Source organism: Dipodomys spectabilis, unplaced genomic scaffold, assembly GCF_019054845.1.
Source record: "Dipodomys spectabilis isolate Male_0828 unplaced genomic scaffold, ASM1905484v1 ptg000140l, whole genome shotgun sequence".
Classification (NCBI taxonomy): domain Eukaryota; kingdom Metazoa; phylum Chordata; class Mammalia; order Rodentia; family Heteromyidae; genus Dipodomys; species Dipodomys spectabilis.
Window position 1 is genome coordinate 31,749,357 of NW_024870817.1, and position 21,671 is coordinate 31,771,027.

Consider the following 21,671-nt stretch of genomic DNA (forward strand, 5'->3'; position numbering starts at 1 on the left):
CCCTTGACATTTTTTACTCAAGCCAAGTACTCTATCACTTTGAGCCACAGCTCCACTTTCAGTCTTTTGGTGGCTAACTGAAGATAAGAGTCTCACAGACTTTCCTGCCCAGGGTAGCTTTGAACCACCATCCTCAGATCTCAGCCTCCTGATGTAGCTAGGATGAGTCCAGAAAAAATTCTAGTAGAAGCAGTATGTATTTATTTCTCACCATTTCTAGAATAGTTCTGGGGGCGAAAACCCAACTATAAAGTATTAACCATCAATGCTTGCTATTTGTTGCAGAAGAGTTTACTTCAAACCCTGCCTCCTGTGGCTTCGGTGAGGTATGGATTCAGGAGCTGTTTAGATAGGATTCTGACTTCTGCTTTTTTCCCAGGGTTGTGTGGCAGCTCTGGAGGCCTGGCCATGGCTGGAGAGCCACTTCCCAGGTGGCTTGTCACATGCCACAGGAGGCGTCACGGGCTTCCTGAGTCTCCTCACAACATGGCCCTTAGTTCCTCCAGAGCAAGTGATCCGATAGGAAGCAGGAAGAAGCAGGAGGTCTTTCACACTCCAGGCTGCTGTGAGGCACAAGCCACCCAAGGCAAGAACACCAGAAGAGCGCCACTGTGGCTATGTGGAAGGCTGGGGTCCGTGAGCCTCATCTTTGTATTCTGAGATGGGGTGTGGTTACGTTGTCACTGGAAGAATAAGTGTTGGATTTGACCATGGTTATGTTCTGATAGAAACCAGGAATTCAGACCTGGAGCGTGGGGGTGGGGGCGTGGGTATGTGCCCCTTGCACAAGCTAATACACCATATGTACTTCTTTTTTTGTTTTTTCAGCCATGGGGCTTGAACTCTGGGCCTGGGTGCTGGTCCCTGCGCTCTTCAGCTCAAGGCTAGCCCTCTACCACTTGAGCCATAGCACCACTTCAAGTTTTCTGGTGGTTTATTGGAGATAAGAGTCTCACGGACTTTCTTGCCCGTGCCGGCTTTGAACTGTGATCCTCAGATCTCAGCCACCTGAGTAGCTAGGGTTACTGGTGTGAGCTACCAGCGCCCGGCTGTTTGTACTTATTTTAAGTACTTACCTCCAGCATGGCCAGTGTGACTGGCTGAGGCTTAGAGCCTGAGTTGTTTACTTCCTCCAGCCCAAGGATATATATAGCAATGAGTAAACAGTTGGCTTCTATTTCTTAAGTCATCAATATGAAAACTGTTTGGCTCTATTTTCAGAGCATTTCCTTGGTGATCTTCTAGGAATGATTGCAATGTGTTACTGATTTGTTAACTTTTTTTCTCATGTTGATAGATGAGAATGTGTGTGTGTGTGTGTATGTGTGTGTGTGAGAGAGAGAGAATACATACTATAGTTTGGTTTTTAAATATATTTGAGATTTGAGGAAAGTTTTCTTAAATAGCTTTGAGTGATGAAGGACATATAGTAAACTACACATATTTAAAATATGTAGTGATGAAGGGTATGTAGTAAACTACACATATTTAAAATGTGCACTTTGATGTAGGTATATTCTTTTTTTAAAATTTTATTTTGTCGGTCATGGGGCTTGAACTCTGGGCTTGGGCGCTGTCCCTGCACTCTTCAGCTCAAGGCAAGTGCTCTACCGCTGGAGCCACAGCGCCACTTCTGGTTTTCTAGTGGTTTATTGGAGATAAGAGTCTCACAGACTTTCCTGCCCGGGCTGGCTTTGAACCATGATCTTCAGATCTCAGCCTCCTGAGTAGCTAGGATTACAGGCATGAGCCACCAGCACCCAACTTGTAAGTATATTCTTATGAAACTCCTCCAGTCAAGACAATAAATCCATCTTTCACTCTTACCCACCCCCAGATTTCTTCATGCCCTTTCAGGACCCTGCTCCCACTTCTCAAATTCACTTGAGGCTCATGTATCTCATTGCTATGAAAAGAACATTTGAACCATTTACATAAATACTGGAAAGTTTGGAAGGAACCAAGTAGCCCCTGGATGACTCTGCTCTGCTCTTGAGTCAGAGCATCTCTTAAGGGCAGGCAGAGCTTCTGGGAAATCAGAGCAGGTTCAGGCAGCTGCCGGGGGTTTGGGCCTGAGGAAGTAGCAGCCATGCTCCAGTTAACACACTGCTGTATTTTTTATTTGCTTCCTATCTTTCAGACTTCCTGCCAACGCCTTACTTTCAAACACCTCTGCTCTTTTGATTTCTAATTTTTGGTTCATTGTGGAGCTGCAACTCAGGGCCTGGCTGCTGTCCCTGAGTCTTTTGTTCAAGGCTATCATTCTACCATTTTGAGCCACAGCTCCATATCTGGTTTTCTTTCTTTCTTTCTTCCTTCCTTCCTTCCTTTCTTTCTTTCTTTCTTTCTTTCTTTCTTTCTTTCTTTCTTTCTTTCTTTCTTTCTTTCTTTCTTTCTTTCTTTTTTATTGTGAAAATACTGTACAGAGGGGCTACAATTACATGGGCAAGATAATGAGTACATTTCTTATCAAGCATTGTAGCCTGCTCCTTTGTTTCCCCTTCTCATCCCATCCTCCCCTCCACCTAATCCTCCCCCCCACAAAGTTGTAAAGTTCGTTTTTCAACATAATGACTTGTACATCTCATTGTTGCAATGGGTCCACCTGTATCCCTATTTAAACAATTTGTTTTTTCCCTTCCCCTCCACAAATTATACCAACATCAAATACAGTGAAAGCAGGGGTTATACTGTGGGGAGAGACATACAAAGCAACAAAGAAATAATCTTATAAATGTGTTAGAAACAATCGCATGAAAGAAAAAAAAAAACATTTGAATACATATCTAAGGGTTCATTTCCCTAACATCAACTTATCTGACCTTTTCTGCTTGTCTCAGACATATGCTAGTTATTGCAAATAAGAGAAACCATGAGGCCTATGTTTCTTTGGGCCTGGCTTACTTCACTTAATATAATTTTTTCCAAGTCTTTCCATTTCCTAACAAATGGGGCAATGCCATTCTTTCTGATGGAGGCATAGAATTCCATTGTGTATATATACCACATTTTCTTGATCCATTCATCTACTGAGGGGCATCTGGCTTGGTTCCATATCTTAGCTATGGTAAATAATGCTGCAATAAACATAGTTGTGCTGGTAGATTTAGTGTGGTCTTTTTTGTGATCATTTTGGTAAATGCCCAAAAGTGGGATTGCTGACTCATAGGAGAGTTCTATGTGGAGTCTTTTGAGGAACCTCCATACTGCTTTCCAAAGTGGTTGAACAAGTTTACACTCCCACCAACAATGCAGTACGGTTCCCTTCTGTCCACATCCCCTCCAGCACCTGTTGTTATTAGAGTTCTTGATTATAGCCATTCTAACTGGGGTGAGGTGAAATCTCAATGTTGTTTTTTTTTTTTTTTTTTTTTTTTTATTTTATTTTTTTATTGTAAAGCTACTATACAGAGGGTTACAGTTACATGAGTGAGGTTATGAGTACACTTCCTCTTGAACATTGTTACCCCCTCCATTGTTTTCCCCCTACCATCCCCTCCCTCCCTCCCTTCCCCGAGGTTCTTTTTTTTTTTTTTTTTTTTTTGATTGTGATTAAATGATTACATAATTTCAAAGTCACAAGTTCATTCTAACTTCCCTGGAGCAAATTGTCTACCACAGTCTGTAATATATAACAGTGTTCACATGTTATATACCATATTTGTGATCAGCAGCATGAGGATATTTAGTAGTGGTTCAACCAGATGAGCGGGAGTTCTTTGTTTCTTAAGTCCTGTTAGTTTTGTCGTATCACTAACCTTTTGGATTTAGCATCCACTTATTCAATGTTGTTTTGATTTGTATTTCTTTTATGGCTAGGGAGGTTGAGCATTTCTTCATGTGTCTATTGGCCATCCTTCTTTCCTCTTCAGAAAAGTTTCTCTTTAAGTCTTTAGCCCACTTATTTATTGGGCAGTTGTTTCTTTGAAGATTTGTTGCTGGGGGATTTAATTTTTTGAGTTCCAAATATATTTTAGATATGAGACTCTTGTCTATTGTATGGCTAGTGAAGATCTTCTCCCAATCTGTGGGCTTTCTATTGATCTTGCTAGCTATGTCCTTTGCCATGCAGAAGCTCTGCAATTTCATGCAATCCCATTTGTCCAACCTTTCTTTGATTTGTTGTGTTTCTGGGTCTCTATTAAGAAAAGTTCAGCCTGTGCCAAAGAGATCTAGGGTCTATTCAGCCTTTTGGCATTACCCTTGTTTACTAAGCCTCCTGGATGGTGCTGGCTGGGGCTGGCTTATATCAAAGAGAAGCTGCCCCAGAAGAGACTTCTTTTTGGTGGGTCGTGGGGCTTGAACTCTACGCCTAGGTGCTGTCCCTGAGCTCTTTAGCTCAAGGTTAGCACTCTACCACTTGAGCCACAGTGCCTCTTCCGGTTTTCTGGTGGTTTATTGGAGATAAGAGTATCACGGAGTTTCCTGCCTGGGCTACCTTTGAATCACGGTCCTCGGGTCTCAGCCTCCTGAGTAGCTAGGATTACAACGTGAGCCCCAGCACCCTGTGAGACATGTTTTTATAAAGGCAAGTGCATTCTAGTGCAGTACTGGAGCCTGACACAAGGTGGCAGCATGTCACAAAGGTAACCTTTAGCTCTGACACTGGGCCAGAAACAGAAACAGCCTGCCCAGTCCTGAAATCCTTGCAGCACAACCGGATGTGCCAAACTTTTGCAGCTTGATATAAATGGCAACACCACAATCTTCAATATCTCTTCTATTAAGTTTTACTAGGCACTGGAATTCTTCAAGTAAGTCACTTTGTGGGTCCATATGATTTAGATATAATCTTACATTGAGATCCACATACTTTGTGTGATTTATCAATTTCAATGAATCTGGAAACTTTACATTTCAATTCCAATTCTAGATTTTTTAAGGCTTATTGAAATGATTCACTCCAGTTGATTTTTTTCTCCCATTTCTTCTTTTTAAAAGAATAAAAATTTCACTCCTCTCTCTCCCTTCAATTTTATTTATTTATTTGTTGGTTGGTTGGTTGTGGGGCTTGAACTCTGGGCCTGGGTGCTGTCCCTTAGCTTTTCAGTTCAAGCCTAGTGCTCTACCACGTGATCCACAGCACCACTTTAGGTGTTCTGGTGGTTTGTTGGAGATAACAGTCTCAGAGCTCAGATTCCTGTGTAGCTAGGATTACAGGTGTAAGCCACTGGCGTCCAGCTTTCTTTCTTTCTTTCTTTCCTTTCTCTCTTTCTTTCTCTCTTTCTCTTTCTTTCTTTTCTTATTTTTTCTTTCATTTATTGCCAGTCCTGGGGTGAACTCAGGGCCTTGGCTCTGTCCCTCAGCTTCTTTTGCTCAAGGCTAGCACTCTACTGCTTGAACAACAGTGCTACTTTTACCTTTCTCTGTTTATGTGAATCGTACCCAGGGCTTCATGCAAGCTAGGCAAGCAGTTTACTACTAAGCCTCTTTCCCAGTCCCAATTTTAATTTTTAAACAAATATTTACTTAGTCAGTTTTGGGGCTTGAACTCAGGACTTGGGTACTGATCCTGAGCTTTTATGCTCAAAGCTAGTGCTCTACCACTCTAGCCACAGCTCCACTTCCAGTTTTTCGGTGGTTAATTGGAGATAAGAGTGTCATATCAGGAATTTTCCTGCCAGGACTTGCTTTGAACCATGGTCCTCAGATCTCAGCCTCCTGAGTAGCTAGGATTACAGGCATAAGCCACCAAGCACAATGTTTTATTTTCATAAATATCTTCCTTTGATTTTTCTAAATGTGGAATTAAGGCAGTCAAGTACTTATTTTGGAGAGTTACACTGGACAAGGCTCAGTGACCTGGGAAGCCTTCCAGTTTCTCTATTGCTCCTGCATGCAACCTTCAGCAAGGATTTCTGAGTATTTCCTGTGCTAAAGGCTGTAAAGATGGGCCAGACATAAACTCTAACATGAAGGAAATCCATGTTTGGAGAGTGGGCAGTAGATAGCAAAAAAAGTGATTACAGGGATGTCTGACAAGGGCAAGGCTAGGCAGTCAGAGATGCAGCAGGGAAGGAGGCTTCTGAGGAAACCTACTAGGGGTGTGTGTGTGTGTGTGTGTGTGTGTGTGTGTGTGTGTGTGTGTGTGTGTGTGTGTGTGTGTGTGTGTGTGTGTGTAGCGGGGTGGGGAGGTGGGGGGGGGATGGGATGAGGGGTGGGGGTGGGGTGGAAGGGTGGGCAGGAAAGAACGCAGGAAAGCTTGGGTGAAGAGGCCATGTTGGTCCTGAGCTGCCAGAGTGGGCAGATCTGCATTTGAATCAGAGAGGTCAACACTGGGGTCCATTTGTAGACAGATCCAGACCCTGGGTGAGGTAAGATCGTTCTGTCACTTCCCTCATCTCAGAAGGTGATCTTGAGACGCCATCTTGAGAGAGCGCCTGTGGTTGGAGACTAAGTGACTCTGGGGGCCTGAGGAAGAAAAAAGAATGAATTACAGCTCAGAGCGTATTGGGTCACCTTGCCATACAGGGCAGGCGAGAGGCAATCACAGACGGGGTGGGGACAGGGCCCTAGAGCGAGGTCTCTCTGCATGCAGCACGGCACATGCGCACGGACAGCTTGAGCCCCCACAGCCTGCGTGCCTGCATCTAGACAGCGTAGTTTGGGCGCAGACAGCAGCTCACTATCAGCCGAGATGCCGGAGGTGACTGTTGAGAGCCCTGGCAGTGACATGGGACAGCAGCTTGGGATGCCCCTGTGGAGGCTTGCAGTGGAGGCTCAAGTGTGGAGGCTGCATGGGTTGCCTGCAGAGTCAAGAAGGCATGGATGGAAATGTCCAGTGGAGGCACCATTGGAGGCAGCTGGGACATGGAGGCCTTGGGCACCAACTGGTAGAGAACCACGCTCCTTGGCCAGGAAGGAGTCACCCATTGCCTGAAATCAGGGCGGTGGCAGAGCTCTGGGCTTAGAGCTTGTCAAGTACTCAACCTTCAGGGCCTGGCCCTGGGCTGAACAAATTGTTTTCGAAATATTTGCCACTTTTTAAATTCTTCCCCCAATCCTGGGGCTTGAACTCAAGGCCCAGGCGTTGAGTTTTTATGTTGAAGGCTAGCACTCTGCCCCTTGAAGCACAGCTCTCCTTCCAGCTTGTTTTGGTGATTAATTGGAGATAAGAGTCTCCTACGCTTTCTGGCTTGAGCTGACATCGAACTGCAATCCTCACATCTCAGCTTCCTGACCTGCTAGGATTCAGGTGTGAGCCACTGGTACCCAGCTTTGTCAGTGTTTTGGTTTAAATTTTATTCTTCTCTCTGTATTGATTTCTGCTATGGGTAATTCTGTATGCTCTTCCAGTTGCCCTATACTTCTGTTTTTCCTTCCCCAAGCACTAGAATGAGACTCATGGGCTTTCCAGCCTAGGCTGGCTTTGAACCATGATCCTCAGATCAGCCTCTTGAGCAGCTAGGCTTACAGGCGTGAGCCTGTAATCTGAGTAGTGCTCAGTCTTATTTTTATTTCTCTTTGCACCTTGCTCTATCAGCACGACAAAGCTTCCACTGTTTTCCCTTTTTATATTGGACAACACATTGGCTTCATGGATCTAGTCTGCTCTGGGTTCATTCCCTAGACCTTGCTTCTGGCTTTGCTAAAGACTCTCCAGGTTTGAGCCAGAATTTCCTCCTTGAGCCTCTATCTTTAGAGGTCTTCCCAGCCATCAGCTTCCTAGCAACATCCTTCATTTGTATCCATACTCCCAAATGACCGAGAAGGGAAGGTTTTCTCCTTCCCTCCCTACCACCTCCAGCCTTCCTCCACGGCCCTGGGGACACTGATACACACCTGTTCATTCTGCTGATTAAAAACAGATGCAGAAGCACCGCCGATTGGCTCTCCCATCATTGGTAATTTTCATTTGTGGAGAACAGGTGTGCCAGGGTGGAAGCCCCGGTATAAAGGCTCCTAATTTAACTGTAAACACCTGTTGGCTGGACCGTGCACTGGCTGAACAGGTAAGACATTTAACTACATTTCTCAGTCTATACGGTAACAGGAGTGTGTGCTTGATTCTGTTGTAACTCATGAACACACTGCCTCTCAGCATCTTGGGGCGGTGGGAGTTAGGGAGGAGGGAGCTCACCCACACAGTTCTCACCTGCGGCTCAGCCCTGATCAGGGTCTTCCATGGAAGAGCATGATGGTCTTAGCAACTCTCACCTGGGTGGTGGGATGACTGGGGGATGGTTGTGCTTTGTTTTCCTGACAGTGTCCATGTCTCTCCCTGTGTTTACTCTGAAGAAGCGACTTCTCGCGCCCTGATTTGGTGGACTGCTCTGAAAGCGGTCTTCCCTGCGGCCGACATGCCGACCCAGCTGGAGGTGGCTATGGACACCATGATTCGAATCTTCCACCGCTACTCTTGTAAGGAGGGGGACAGGTTCAAGCTCAACAAGGGGGAGCTGAAGCTGCTCCTCCAGCGAGAGCTCACAGAATTCCTCTCGGTGAGTGAAGTTTTCTGCTTCATCCGGCTGAGGCTGGGTGTGGTATGGTTTCTTCATTGTCACGTTTTTCTGCAACTCTGTCCCAAGCACAGCATCATTTGTATTCACACTTCAGGTTGAGAGGAAGCAAACTCTAGAGTCCTTTGTTTACTGTGCACATGGCAGGTATTCTTGTTTTGTTTTTTTCCCTTTGGCAGTCCTGGGTTTAGAACCCAGGGTCTGGGTGCTGTCCCTGAGCTTCTTTTGCTCAAGGCTAGTACTCTAGAACTTGAGTCACAGCACCACTTCCAGCCTTTTCTCTTTATGTGGTACTGAGGAATTGAACCCAGGGCTTCAGGCATGCTAGGCAAGCACTCTACCACTAAGCTACCTTCCCAGCCCAGGTATTCTTGCCTATTGTCTGGGGTTAGGCTTTCCAAGTGCTGACAGTTATCTGCAGGTCTTCATCCATTATGCAGTGTTCTGGCACACCAGGCAACCATACAGCTGGTCAACCTAGGAGTTATGGGTTAAGACTAGTTATAGATGTTGGGGCTGTATATAGCTGTCTATCCATGAATGTTACCTATTGGGTCTGAAATGAAGCCCTGGGATGCTTTATGATGTAGTAACATATCTTTATTTGTATATGGCTTGTGGCCAGTAGGTTAGCAAACAGATTCACATTTCCAAATAGCTAGACTAATAAAGCTATGTATAAGTTTTATGGTGAGTGCTTGGAGTCTCCTCTGAGGGAGATATCACACTGGTGTTTATGGAGTTGCCTTGAATTGAGTTAGTCCAGCGTGCTACGGTTGCATGATGTCGTTTTGTTCAAACTCTGCAATATGACCACAATGACCACAGTGATTGCAATTGCATTCTATTCTCTCCATCCTCTGGGAATAGCTTAAAGTTATATACACATATACGTATATATGTGTGTGTATAGATAGGTATATATGCACAATACATGTATGTATATACACACATATATACACATCTGTATTATCAATTCTCCACAATATTATTTTAATGATTTTAATTCTCCATAATATATTTTAAGGTCCATAGGAACTGATTTCAATATAATATTGATGGGGCATTCTTATAATAAGAATTATTTCAGCACCTAGTCCCAACATTCAAGTCCCATGACTGACCACCCCCCCCACCAAGAAAAGTTATTATTGCTTATCTGAAATTCAAAATTTAACTAGCTGCATCCTGTATTTCTATTCACTCAGTCTAGCAGCCCTGGTGCTAAGCATTTTCAAAAACATGTTGAAGTGTCCTTAAAACATGAGGGTAGATATTGTTCTCAACATTTTATGATTAAGAGAAATTCACTGGTGGCTCACACCTGTAATCCTAGCTACTGAGGAGGCTGAGATCTGAGGATTGCGGTTTGAAGCCAGCCCTAGTAGGAAAGTCTGTGAGACTCTTATCTCTCATAAACTACTCAGGAAAGCTGGAAGTGGTGCTATGGCTCAGTGATAGAATGCTAGCCTTGAGCTCAAAAGCTCAGGGATAGTGCCTAGGCCCTGAGTTCAAGCCCCAGAATCAGCAAAAGGAAAAAAAAAAAAAAGAAAAAAGAAAGAAAACCGTAAACATTTAGCGATTGCTTACAACCGTACTACTGGTGACTGCTAGAACTCCCTTTGGCTTCAAAACCTTTGTCTATCTGTCTCCTGACTGCCTCTGTGGCCTGATCCTCACCTCTGAGCTACAGCAGATGCCTTTCCAGCATCAGCCGCTGTTTGCTCTTCTAGGCCTGTATAGGTGTGAGTCGGCCTTACAAGGACCTGGGATCAGAGCCAGACTTACTGAGAACTTGTGCCTTTAAGTAGGGTCTTCCTTTAAGTAGGGTCTTAAGCTGCCGAAAATGGAAATGAAAACTTTCAAGTAAATCAGTGGAAGATGCAATCTTTATTTTCCTCCTGAATCTCAAAGGCATAGAATTAGAAATTTTCCTTTCTTTTATTTTTTTATTTAGTGCCAAAAGGACCCCCAGTTGGTTGATAAGATAATGCAGGACCTGGATGCCAATAAGGACAACGAAGTGGATTTTAATGAATTTGTGGTCATGGTGGCAGCTCTGACAGTCGCTTGTAATGATTACTTTGTAGAGCAATTGAAGAAGAAAGGGAAATGAAGAGAAGTGAAATGAAAGGCAGGAACAGAAACAGATCCAGTTATTTCCTTACTTTTCATCTATATATACTCATCGTAGCTATAGACACAGTAATGTCACATACAGATATCGGTATAATTACTTGCTAGTATTATTAAATTATGTGTACCTTAAAATACTGACTTTACAAGACCATTCTAAATCTTATGTCTTATTTAAAATGTACTTGTATTATTAAAAATGTCATTCAGACTCATTTGTCCAATAAAGAACATCACAAAAATTAACTTATTTGATTGTATTTTGAAATGCTTTCCCTATTAAAGAGATTAACTGGATTTCCACACACTTCCATGGTTCTGTTTTAAATGGAAGCTACAAAGTGCTGGTGGGCTCACACCTGTAATCCTAGCTACTCAGGATGGCTGAGATCTGAGGATTGTGATTTAAAGCTAGCCTGGGGGGCAGAAACATCTGTGAAACTCTGATCTGCAACTAACCTGCAAAAAGCTGGAAGTGAAGCTATGGCTCAAGTGGTAGAGTGTCAGCCTTGATCCAAATGAACTTGGAGACAGTGCCCAGGCCCTGAGTTCAAGCTCCAGTACCACTATCTGATGCATACACACATACACACACATCATATCACACATACATACACATAAAAAGATAGAAATTGCTGCCTATGGTTGCGCACTTGGCAGCAGGAAAGGGATGGGCTCAGGGCTGGGTGCCAAAGCCAAGAGAGACGAAGCCAGTAACTCCTGGGAAATGGTATGTGAATACCCTTTCATGCTCCTTGGGTTGGATAATCCTGAGACAAGTAAGTGTTGTTACACTATTTCCTAGTGCTTCCCTTGGGGCTGAGCCTCAGCAGACCCTGGGGAGGGTCTCTTGCTTCCTGTCTCACCACACTGCCCCAAGCTGTCCCCTGCACCTTGATAACATAAGATTCACATATAATTCCTTAGCTTGGGGTCTGCTTCCAGGGACTTTTGAACTATGATAGATCTAGTGGAGAACTTGAAGAAAGGTTGTGGGCCAATTGTATTTATTTTTTAAAATCACTACCCTAGGTCCTGGGTGAAGAGAAAATTGCAGAGAGAGAGAGAGGGGAAAAGAAAGAGGTAGGGGGAGGGAGAGGGAGAGGGGAAAGGAAGAGGGAGAGGGCAGTGGTAGAGGGTGGATGGGTTAGGAGGCTGATGGCTGTGGTCTAGGTAGGAGACAATGGGTTAAGCCAGTATAGAGCAATGGAGACAAGGAGAAGCAGTTGAAGTAAGGTGTTCTGGAGGAGAGACTGCTAGGCTAGCACTGGTCAAGATGGATGGCAGAGCAGCCACTATTTGCTTACCTGATACCCACTTGGCCTTTCTTTCCTCCAGCAGAACCCCAAATTCTACAGCACATCAATGTGCCCAGCTCAAAAACTCTGCTTCCCAGCTTGTTCAGCTGGGGTTAGGCTTAGAACACAGTTCTGGACAATGAGAGCTAAGCTAGGAACTTCTGGGCACGGTTTGCTCTTTCCATGATAAGCTCTATGCCTTTCATCTTGTTACTTCCTTTCTTTCTTTTCATTGTTGTGAGGCTAGAAGTGAGTCCCCAGTATGAGAACAGTACAGAAAAATGGTGGAAGAAGTCTGGGACAATATGGTCAGGGAGGAGCTGTTGCTTCGCCCTGGTTGCCTGTCTCCTTAGAGGAAAGAGGTGACAGCCAGCCAGATACAATCTCTAAAATTAGATAGGGCAAGGGGGTTTCAAGTCAATAATGCAAACTACTAAATGGGAAATACTGAGGGAGGAATAGCTTTGATGTGAAGGAAGACAGTGGGTAGGAAGGAATCAATAGCTCTGTTTGATTGGCTGTAAGCTGTCCACGTGGAGCTGTGGAGCAGGAAGTTAGTTGCATTGTCTACAGCTTTAAGAGGAACCTGGAGAAACAGAGAGTCACTTATGTCTACTTGGTCTTAAGCCTCTGGGCCAGAGATCACTTTGGATGAGTATGTAAATAGAGAAGAAGAAAGGTCTAATAGGTTTCAGAAAAAGAATCTGACAGAGGCCTGGTTGGAGAGACAGAAGGAAAACCAGGAGGGAGTAGTACTTTAGAAGACTGGAGAAGAAAGCAGGTGGAGAATTTGGGGAAGAAGCAGGGGAGCAGAGAACCATTAAGAGAATGAGATGAGAATGGGGAGTCGACCATTGGATTTGGCAAGATAGCGATTATCATGGTGCTAACTGGATTCATGATACCAGGCTCAGGGGCCAGAAAACTCTTGGTCTTGTCACAGCATTCAAGGATTGACACAGAGGAGACTTAAGTAGGAGCAGGTTTATTAATGCAAAGCAAAGCAAAAGTCTACCTTCCAGATAGTGTGGGCAGGGCCAAGGAGCACTGTTCTGAGGGTCCTAAGACCTCAAACTCTTATTGGGGTTTGCAGACATGAGGATGATCCCAAAAAACTGGGAGGACTAGCATCCACTCCTAGAGGAGTTGTTATAGAGGGTACTGGGTGGTTAGAAGGCGGGGACTGTCATTTTCTACTGGTTGCTTAGCAACGACAGGTATTCCAGATCTTCCTCAGCTCTTGGTTACAACATCAAAGGTTGGGATGCTACCCCAGGTTCAACAAATGAATCGCAAAAAGCAGGAAGATAGTAAAGACTGACTTGTTAGCAAAGGAAAAGTACACCTTAAGGGTGAAGGCGCACACATGGGAAGGACCGAAGCGGAAGTGGTTGGTGATTGGGGTTTTCTCCAATAAGACAGGGTTACTGGGTGGCATGGGACTGAGGTCTTTCCCTTTCAGGTCCTAACCAGGTGGTACAAGGACTGGGCAGAGGTCACCTGGGTGTGAGAGTCATCACCCGCACCACCTGATCCTCTTTTGCCGGCCTCAGATGAGCACTGCTGGTGGAATGTCATCAGGAAGATATGGGGCCATTATGTTAATCATCCACCCCGGGGTGAGGGCCCTCTGGAATCCTGTAGCCCAGGCATTCAGAATTCCTCATCATGACTACCTAGCTGCCTGCACTAACAGTTGCAAGGGCTGTGGGTCAAAGACTCTGCTGTGCATCCGTGAGTCAATCTGTTAACATCAGCATGACAGGATGTGATGTGTGTGTGTGTGTGTGTGTGTGTGTGTGTGTGTGTGCATGTGTCCATCTGTCCTGGAAACTCAGGGCCTGAGCTCAGTCTCTTAGCTTTTTTGCTCAAGGCTAGTGCTCTACCACTTGAGTCACAGCTCCACTTCTGGCTTTTTGGTAGTTAATTGGAGATAAGAGTCTCTTGGACTTTCCTGCTGTGACTGGTTGTACTAAAAACCATGATCCTCAAATGTCAGCCTGCTGAGTAGCTATAATTACAGATGTGAGCCATTGGTGGCCAGTGAAAATATGACTTTAAAAAAAAATCAATATTTAAGCCATCATTCTCAGCCATCAGCTTTCTTATCCTATTCATTGGAATTCTTTTCCTAATAAGACCAAAAATCTACTGGCCCTGAATACCATAACATGGCACCAGTAATGCTGTAGGAGACTGACTTTGCTGTAGGCCCATTTCCCTACTTGGCAGAAAGTAGATATTCAATAAATATTTATATAATGAAAAAAGGAAAAACTCACCAATTGTTGATCTTTCTAGTGCTAAGGCTCATTATTTTTTACTTTAAACTGGACAGTGTTTTTAGTATTTTGTTTTGTTTTTAATATTTTATTGTCTCCCTCAAAGCAGTTCTGAGTAGATACTTTAGGACAATTTTAGAAGACAGAGTATTCGAGAATAAACGTATATTCTTGGTATTTCCTCCTGTCTTTGAAAAGGATACTAAACAGAGGAAACAAAATTGAAAGAGTGGTGCTATAGCTCAAAGTGGTAGAGCACTAACCTTGAGCAGGGGAGATCAGGGACCATGCCCGGGCTTTGAGTTCTGAGTTCAAGCCCTATGACTGACCAAAAAGGAAAGAAGGAAAGAAAGAAAGGAAGGAAGGAAGGAAGGGAGGGAGGAAGGAAGGAAAGAAGGAAGAAAGGAGAAAATTGAACACATATATTGTGTTTATATTCATATAAGCATATAAGTTGATTCCTGACTCAAATAAGAGGAGGGGCCTGTCAGCTTTTCATTTGAACTTGATCTTGGTTGTGTATTCTAAAGTGAGCCATACACTAAAATATGAAAAGCTTCCTCACATTTTTCCTAACATTCTATTCTAGCAAGGACATTCTCAACATAGAGAAATAAATGGAAAAACAATGTTCATTTCATGGTGTTTCTAAAAACTGATCAGAAGAGAGGAAAACAATTTAAGTCTCAAATTGCAATTCAAATGAGTAAGAATTATATGATGTATCAAATGTCCTTCTTGAGTAAAGGCTTTCTTTGTTTCTTTTTCTCTTCCTTTGGTTAAGTACAAGCAATAATTCTATAGAGGGAAAAATTGATTATTTTCTATGCCCAGGAGCACTGGATATTTGTTGGAGTTTAAATAAACTTAAGTTTATACAACATTCCCGGGCCATCTTTGAATGAGCACGCTTTAGGTTATTTTTGGATGCTAGTACTGGGGCTTGAACTCAGGGCCTCAAGCTCTACGCTCAGTCTTTTCACTCCCAGCTGGCACCCTACCCCTCAGCCATGCCTCTACTTCCACTTTTTGTTGGTAGGTTGGAGATAAAACTCTCTTGGACTTCTCTGCCTACACTGGCTTTAAACCTTGATCTTCAGGTCTCAGCCTCTTGAGCAGGTAGGACTACAGGTATGAGCCATTAGCACCTAGCTTAATGTTTATCATTTTCTGACTGTGGTTATTAGGCAGAACATCTTACAGGTGACAATATCCCAACTCTTCCTATGGCCCTGGGTTTGAGATTAGAACACTGAAAACAATATCCTAATATTTAATTTTGAATAGTTTTTTTTATCTCTGTTCCCCAAAGAGAGTGAGGTCAAAGAAAGCTCTCCAGAAGCAGTCAAGTCTTTGCTAAGGCAAAAGATTGGGGAGAGGTTATCAAAGGCAGAAAGTCCTGAGTTGGGTCTTAGTGGCTCACACCTGTAATCCCAGCTACTCAGGAAGCGGAGACTCAGAACACCTTGGTTGGAAGCCAGCCTAGAGAATGAAACTTTATCTCCAACTAACTAGCAAAAAAGCTGGGTTAGAGGCATGGGTCAAGTAGTAGAGTGCCAACTGTGAGTAAAGAAGCCAATACTAGTGTGCGTGCGCACACATACACACACATATGAAAGGAAGAAAGTGAGAAAGAAAGAAGGAAAAAGATAACAAAAAGAGAAAGAGAAAGAAAATAAAGGACTGGGCAAAGATGTGCAAATATGGACCAGCAGGCTCTGCTGGGGAGAATGCAAGCTCTGTTTGTGGGCCCTACCGGGACTAAATATGGGTATGGATGGGTGGGAGGGAAGACTGGGAAGCAAATGGGGTCTCTAGATCAGACAAGGCCATTGGTACTGAAGTAAGAAAGTTGATATTTATCCTGAATACTATGAAAAAAACTATTGTAGAAGTTTCCACATATTTTCTCTTTACTTATTTTTCTAAGTATCCTTCTAAAATATTTCCATCTTTAAAGCAATGGTTTGGGACCAGATTTCACATTGCCCCAAGAGTGGCGTTTTTCACAATATAACTAAATAAGCTCCACCCTCACAAACATTCTGATTTAGGAGTCGTCTGAGGGAGGGCCCAGACATCAGCATTTTTTCCAGGTTATTTTGTGTTTATTTTTCCCCAAGTGTAACTTTTTAAATACAGTGTCCCCAATCAGTTTTTTTTTTTTCTTTTTTTTGTCGGTCGTGGGGCTTGAACTCTGGGCTTGGGTGTTGTCCTTGCCCTCTTCAGATCAAGGCAAGCGCTCTACCAGTTGAGCCACAGCGCCACTTCCGGTTTTCTAGTGGTTTATTGGAGATAAGAGTCTCATGGACTTTCCTGCCCGGGCTGGCTTTGAACCAGAAGCTAGAATTACAGGCGTGAGCCGCTGGCGCCCGGCTAATCAACATTTTTTTAAACAAGTGTAAGACCAAGCTAGCCTCAAACTCGCAATCTTCCTGCTTTGGGCTCCTGAATGCTGGGATTACAGATGTTTACAACCATGCCTGGCTGACACCCACATATTTTAGAGAGTACCAAGTGGTTCTAAATGAAACCAGAGTTGTAAATTGCTTCTTTTAAGGCTTCAATCAAATGGATCAATAGCTGAGAATTGTCTAGGCTAGCAGGTGTTTGAACTTTAATGTGCATTTGAATTGATTAGACCTGCCTAGGTCTGGATGGGGCCTGAGGACCTGCATTTCTGTAAACTGCCAGTTGATATGATATTGCTAATAGCAATGGTCTAGGCTCTAGGATGAAGAAAGGCTTTGAATGGCAGTATGGAAACACAGTTTGACAGCACCGACACTTTAGCTCAGTTCTTGCTAGGTGATACTTCCTTTGAAAAAGGAAGAGAACACAAGAACATTAAGCCCAGAGAATGCCAGGGAGAAAGAAGAGAGATGAGGAAGAACAGGAAGAACATTCCCAGAGGCCCTAGGAAAGCCGGAGGAGGAAGGTAGGAATGTCACCAGGCTGAGTTCAAAAGTCTTGGGCACATCATTTAACATCTTTTTGTTGGTCCAAGCAGGGTTTGAACGCAGGACCTTGTGCTTGTTAGGCAGGTACTCTACCCTGTGGGCCACTCTGCTGGCCCTTTTGGCACTGGTTATTTTTTTTTTCGGGAGCAATAAAGTTCATTTCAAACTCAGGAGCCTCCTGTCTTCTTCCAGTGTCTGTGACATTGGCAAGCAAATGGGATAACATCTCAGATGCTTTGAAGATATTGAGAAAGGAGCAACCTTCCCTTCGTCAGAGGTAATGTGAGAAAGAGCGATACAGGAGGGGAAAGGCTACACGGGGGAGGTCCTGGTTCTTCGTCAGTGGACCACACGTTACTGTAGGGATGGGTAGATAGGAGTTTGCTCTGGTTCTCTGACCTGTCATTTCCCCACCCGAGTATGGTAAACCTGGGCAGAAGGTAAAGGAATCTGACTTTCACTGACGTTTTTAGATATATAAAATGTATTAGATGCTTATAGGTATAAACGTTTTTCTCATAAAAATCTGAAGGCCGTAAGGTCATGTGGTGTCTGTTTTATAAGTGAGGAAACTGAGGATCAGAGAGATTAACTCTAAGCTGGGGATATGTAGCTGTTGGTGGAAAGCCAGGCTCTGTATTTTGACTTGGGTCCACAGTGGCCTTTGGGTTCTTTCCCTTTTTTATTTTTAATAATTTTTTATTGTGATTAAGTGATTACATAAATTTCACCGTATTCTGAGATAGTGGTACTTAGTGAATGTCATAAACACATTCTAACCATCATGAGGCAAATTGTCATTATCATGGTCTATAATGTTTGTGAATTCTATGAGCTTTGACAATGCAACTATTTCTTCCACATTGGGTGATATGTACACTTCTTTCCTTTTGCTTAGTGTAAGCTTTCCCTCTGTCCCTCTCATTCCCTTCCTCCCATCGCTGCCCTTGAGTTGCTTAGTTGTTTCCATCAATGTCCAGACGGGCTAATGGGCCCCTCTGTTGTATGTTTTCCTCTGTTTCCCTCTGATTCTGTGTCCTCCTCCTAGCTTCCCTCCGATGTGGCACTGGTTATTTTTGAGATAAGAGTCTCATTGTATGCCTGAACTGGTATTTGTGCTTTCTCTCATAGTTGGAGTGACAGGCATGTACTGCCATGACTGATTATTGTGCTTTCACTGGTACTGGGATAACAAGCATGCACTACAACACCCAGTCACTGGTTGAGATGGAATCTGGTGAACTTTTTGTCCAGGTTGCCCTCAGACCACGATCCCTGACCTTTATTTTCTAAGTAGTTAGAGATACAGGCTTGAACCACCAAACTTGTAATCCATGAACTTTTTTTTTTTTTTGGTCCGGTCATGGGGCCTGAACTCTGGGCCTGGGCACTGTCCCTCAGCTCTTCAGCTCAAGGCTAGCACTCTACCACTTGAGCCACAGCGCCACTTCCGGCTTTTTTTCTTTTTGCTTATGTGGTGCTGAGGAATCGAACCCAGGACCTCAGGCATGCGAGGCAAGTGCTCTACCACTGAGCCACCTTCCCAGCCCCTCCATGAACTTCTTTAGGTATCATTTCCCCCTGCCCATGTTCATTACATCGGTCCACTTATAGGAGAAAAACACTGGAGCTCCCAGGCCAGACCCAGTCCTAATAAATCACAATGGAAGAAAAGGAAATGTGAGAGTTTGTATCCATAGAAAGAACTCTGGGGGATTGTTAGGACCTCTTAAATTGGAGGATAATTGAAATAAGATAGCAAATGCTGGGTGCCTCTGGCTCATGCCTGTAATCCTAGCCCCTCAGGAGACTGAGATCTGAGGATTGCAGTTTGAAGCCTGTCTGTGAGACTCTTATCTCCAATAAATCACTCAGAGAAAGTGTTAACCTTGAGCCAAAGAAACTCAGAGAAAGTGCCCAGGCCCTGAATTTAAGCCCCAAGACTGGCACAGAAAAAAAAAGAAAGAAAAAAGAAGAAAGAAAGAAAGGAAGAAAGGAAGAAAGAAAAGAAAGAAAGATAGTGCTGGACTGTAATGATACTCAAGTAGTAACCATGGTGATAAGATGGGGTAATGGTGATTTGGCCAGCATATCTTGCCCTAACCTAGATTCCACATTTAGAATGTTTTCTGTCAGAGTGGTTGCTTGATATTGCTATTTTAAGGGTAGCTGCTAGCTTACAAGAAGTTATTTTAGAATTGTTTTTCTAGAGGCTGGAGGTGTGGCTCGAGTGGTAGAGCACCAGATGAATAAGAATTATTTTTCTGACAAATTCCTGCTTTGGATAGGTGTCTTGGTTTTGGTTGATTCCTAGAATAAACTTTCAACACCTTTCAAAGTAGCCAGTTGTGCAAGATTATGAACCTAAGTTCTGACCAATCAATGCAAAGGGTAGAAACCCATCAAGACAAAACCTGGGCAGGCCACCCATTCAGTGCATTGCTTTACTTGGCTTTCTTACAGTAACATGCCCTTCTGCAGAAGTAAAATTTTTCCAGATTCCTTCCGAGTTGGTGCCCTTATTACTGTGGGACACCCAACACAAGGCCCATGGTCCCATTTATCTCACCGCCTCAAGTCTGTCCTAACAGAGTTAGCTGCCAGATGGCTGTGAAGTGTACTGTCCTGCATTGTTCCTTCCCCTTGGCTTTGCCAGCTTTCTCAAAGGGTCTCTTCTAAGAGCTGGACTCTGCTTTAAACAAGAGCTTTGGTAAGGGCCTCCATTTGATTTAAAAAAATCTTAAAAGTAATGCCTTATTCTTGTAGTTGTCACTTTATCTTAATCTGGGAAACAACAACAACATTGCCTTAAGAAGGAGAGTGGGTAGTAGAATGGGAAGCTATTTTCCTGCAAACTATTTCTGTCTCTAGCTTTTATTGTCTAGAGTCTTGGGCCCTGGAGACCACTATGTTAGGTGTCTCTAAGGAAAGGGTCAAGAGAAAGTTCTCCCCTGAGATTGAAGAGATTCACCTGAGCTCAAGAAGGGAAATAAGAAACAGACTTTCACATTGTCTGGGAGTCTTCTTTCAATATCTAACCTTTCCTCAGCCTTCCTCTTCCTGAAGGATGGTGAGTTTGTTAGGATGCACTCTGGGTTTTCACCACCTCCTTTGGCTAACCCTGTATGTGTCCTCCAAATTCCCTTTGGAATGTAGCACCCATTGCTTTGAGGCCTCAGTCAAAATCCTAACATCTGACTACATATGCCTAAGAGACAGAATTGAAACCCTCCAATGATAGTAGCATTCTAGACAATCTTGATGGTGTCTTCATACTTTATCTCATTTCTTTTCTTTTTTTTTTTTTTTGGGTCTGGTCGTGGGCCTGAACTCTGGGCCTGGATGCTGTCCCTCAGCTCTTCAGCTCAAGGCTAGCACTCTACTACTTGAGCCACAGTGCCACTTCCGGCTTTTTTTTCTGCTTCTGTGGTGCTGAGGAATCAAACCCAGGGCCTCATGCCTGCAAGGCAAGCACTCTACCACTGAGCACCTTCCCAGCCCCTATCTCATTTCTTATGTTTCAATAATAAACAACAATAAAAAATTGCTAAGCACGTGTCTAGATAATTCCTCTACTTTAAATATTTCTCTTCCAACCTTACTCTATTCTGACAAACCCAAAGGTCTTTTGCTCTGAGATCACTTCCTTACTAATTCTTTGTCTCTACCCTCTGAATTGTTAATAATTTCTAACACCTGGCATAGCACCAATCAGTAAGACTCTGGGAGGAAAGACTTAGCCTGAATTGAGCCCATCCTTCATATCTGAGTCATCCTTCATTGTCCTCCAGTGGATATGTGAACATCCTGGCCTGCCTTTAGCAAAACTGGTAGGTCAGTTTCGCAAAGATTCCCCCAGTCCTCCTGGTAAATTCCATCAGTTAGTGCTCCTTTCTGCTCCTTGGCCATAGAATTCTCTTTTCCTTATTTTCAGTGATGGAGCTTGATCACCTCCCTATTGCCAACCCCCATTGCAGAAGTCCATTTTGAATAATGTCTTCCTTACTATTTTAGCGAGTGTCGTATCTTTAACTTATCTGAAGTACATCATAACCTAATCCAAGTCAAGTTCCACATAAGGAGACACACATCTCAGGATATGACTTGCAGGACCATAGAGCCTGAGGTTTGGTCATTAGGACAGGAAGGGATCAAACACCTTCTCCTTTTCAATCTGCAGCAGGAAATTCTTTATGAGCCTCATGTCCTGCAAGACACCACTAGCCAGCTCTGAAATCCTGATTAACTTGTCAGCCGGGACTACTTCACCTTCAGTTCATAGCTCTATTTAATACCACTGAGCTCCATTCTATTGATTGTGAGGTCTGACTCACTGGTGACGTTCTGGAGTAATTGACCTTGATGTGTGAAGTATAGGGCAAAGAGGATCCAGGAAGAAGAAGGATGTTTGTGGGTCCTGTGATTTCTGGACCTGGGAGACAGTTTAGGAATCCATGGAAGGAGGTATCAACACTTAATTGGGGGATCAGGCAGGAAGAGGTACAATGGGGTCTATCAAGTGAGGGGCTTCCTTGC

At 43.7% G+C, this 21,671-nt stretch overlaps 1 protein-coding gene across 1 annotated transcript; it reads left to right on the top strand.

Annotated features, from left to right (window-relative positions):
- The first annotated feature begins 8,245 nt into the window (after positions 1-8,245).
- Positions 8,246-10,580, top strand: S100z (S100 calcium binding protein Z). Its single transcript, XM_042691101.1, has 2 exons — positions 8,246-8,441; positions 10,417-10,580. Exons 1-2 carry the CDS (start codon positions 8,301-8,303, stop codon positions 10,573-10,575), a joined length of 300 nt encoding a protein of 99 aa, XP_042547035.1. The 5' UTR covers positions 8,246-8,300; the 3' UTR covers positions 10,576-10,580.
- Positions 10,581-21,671: the final 11,091 nt, after the last annotated feature.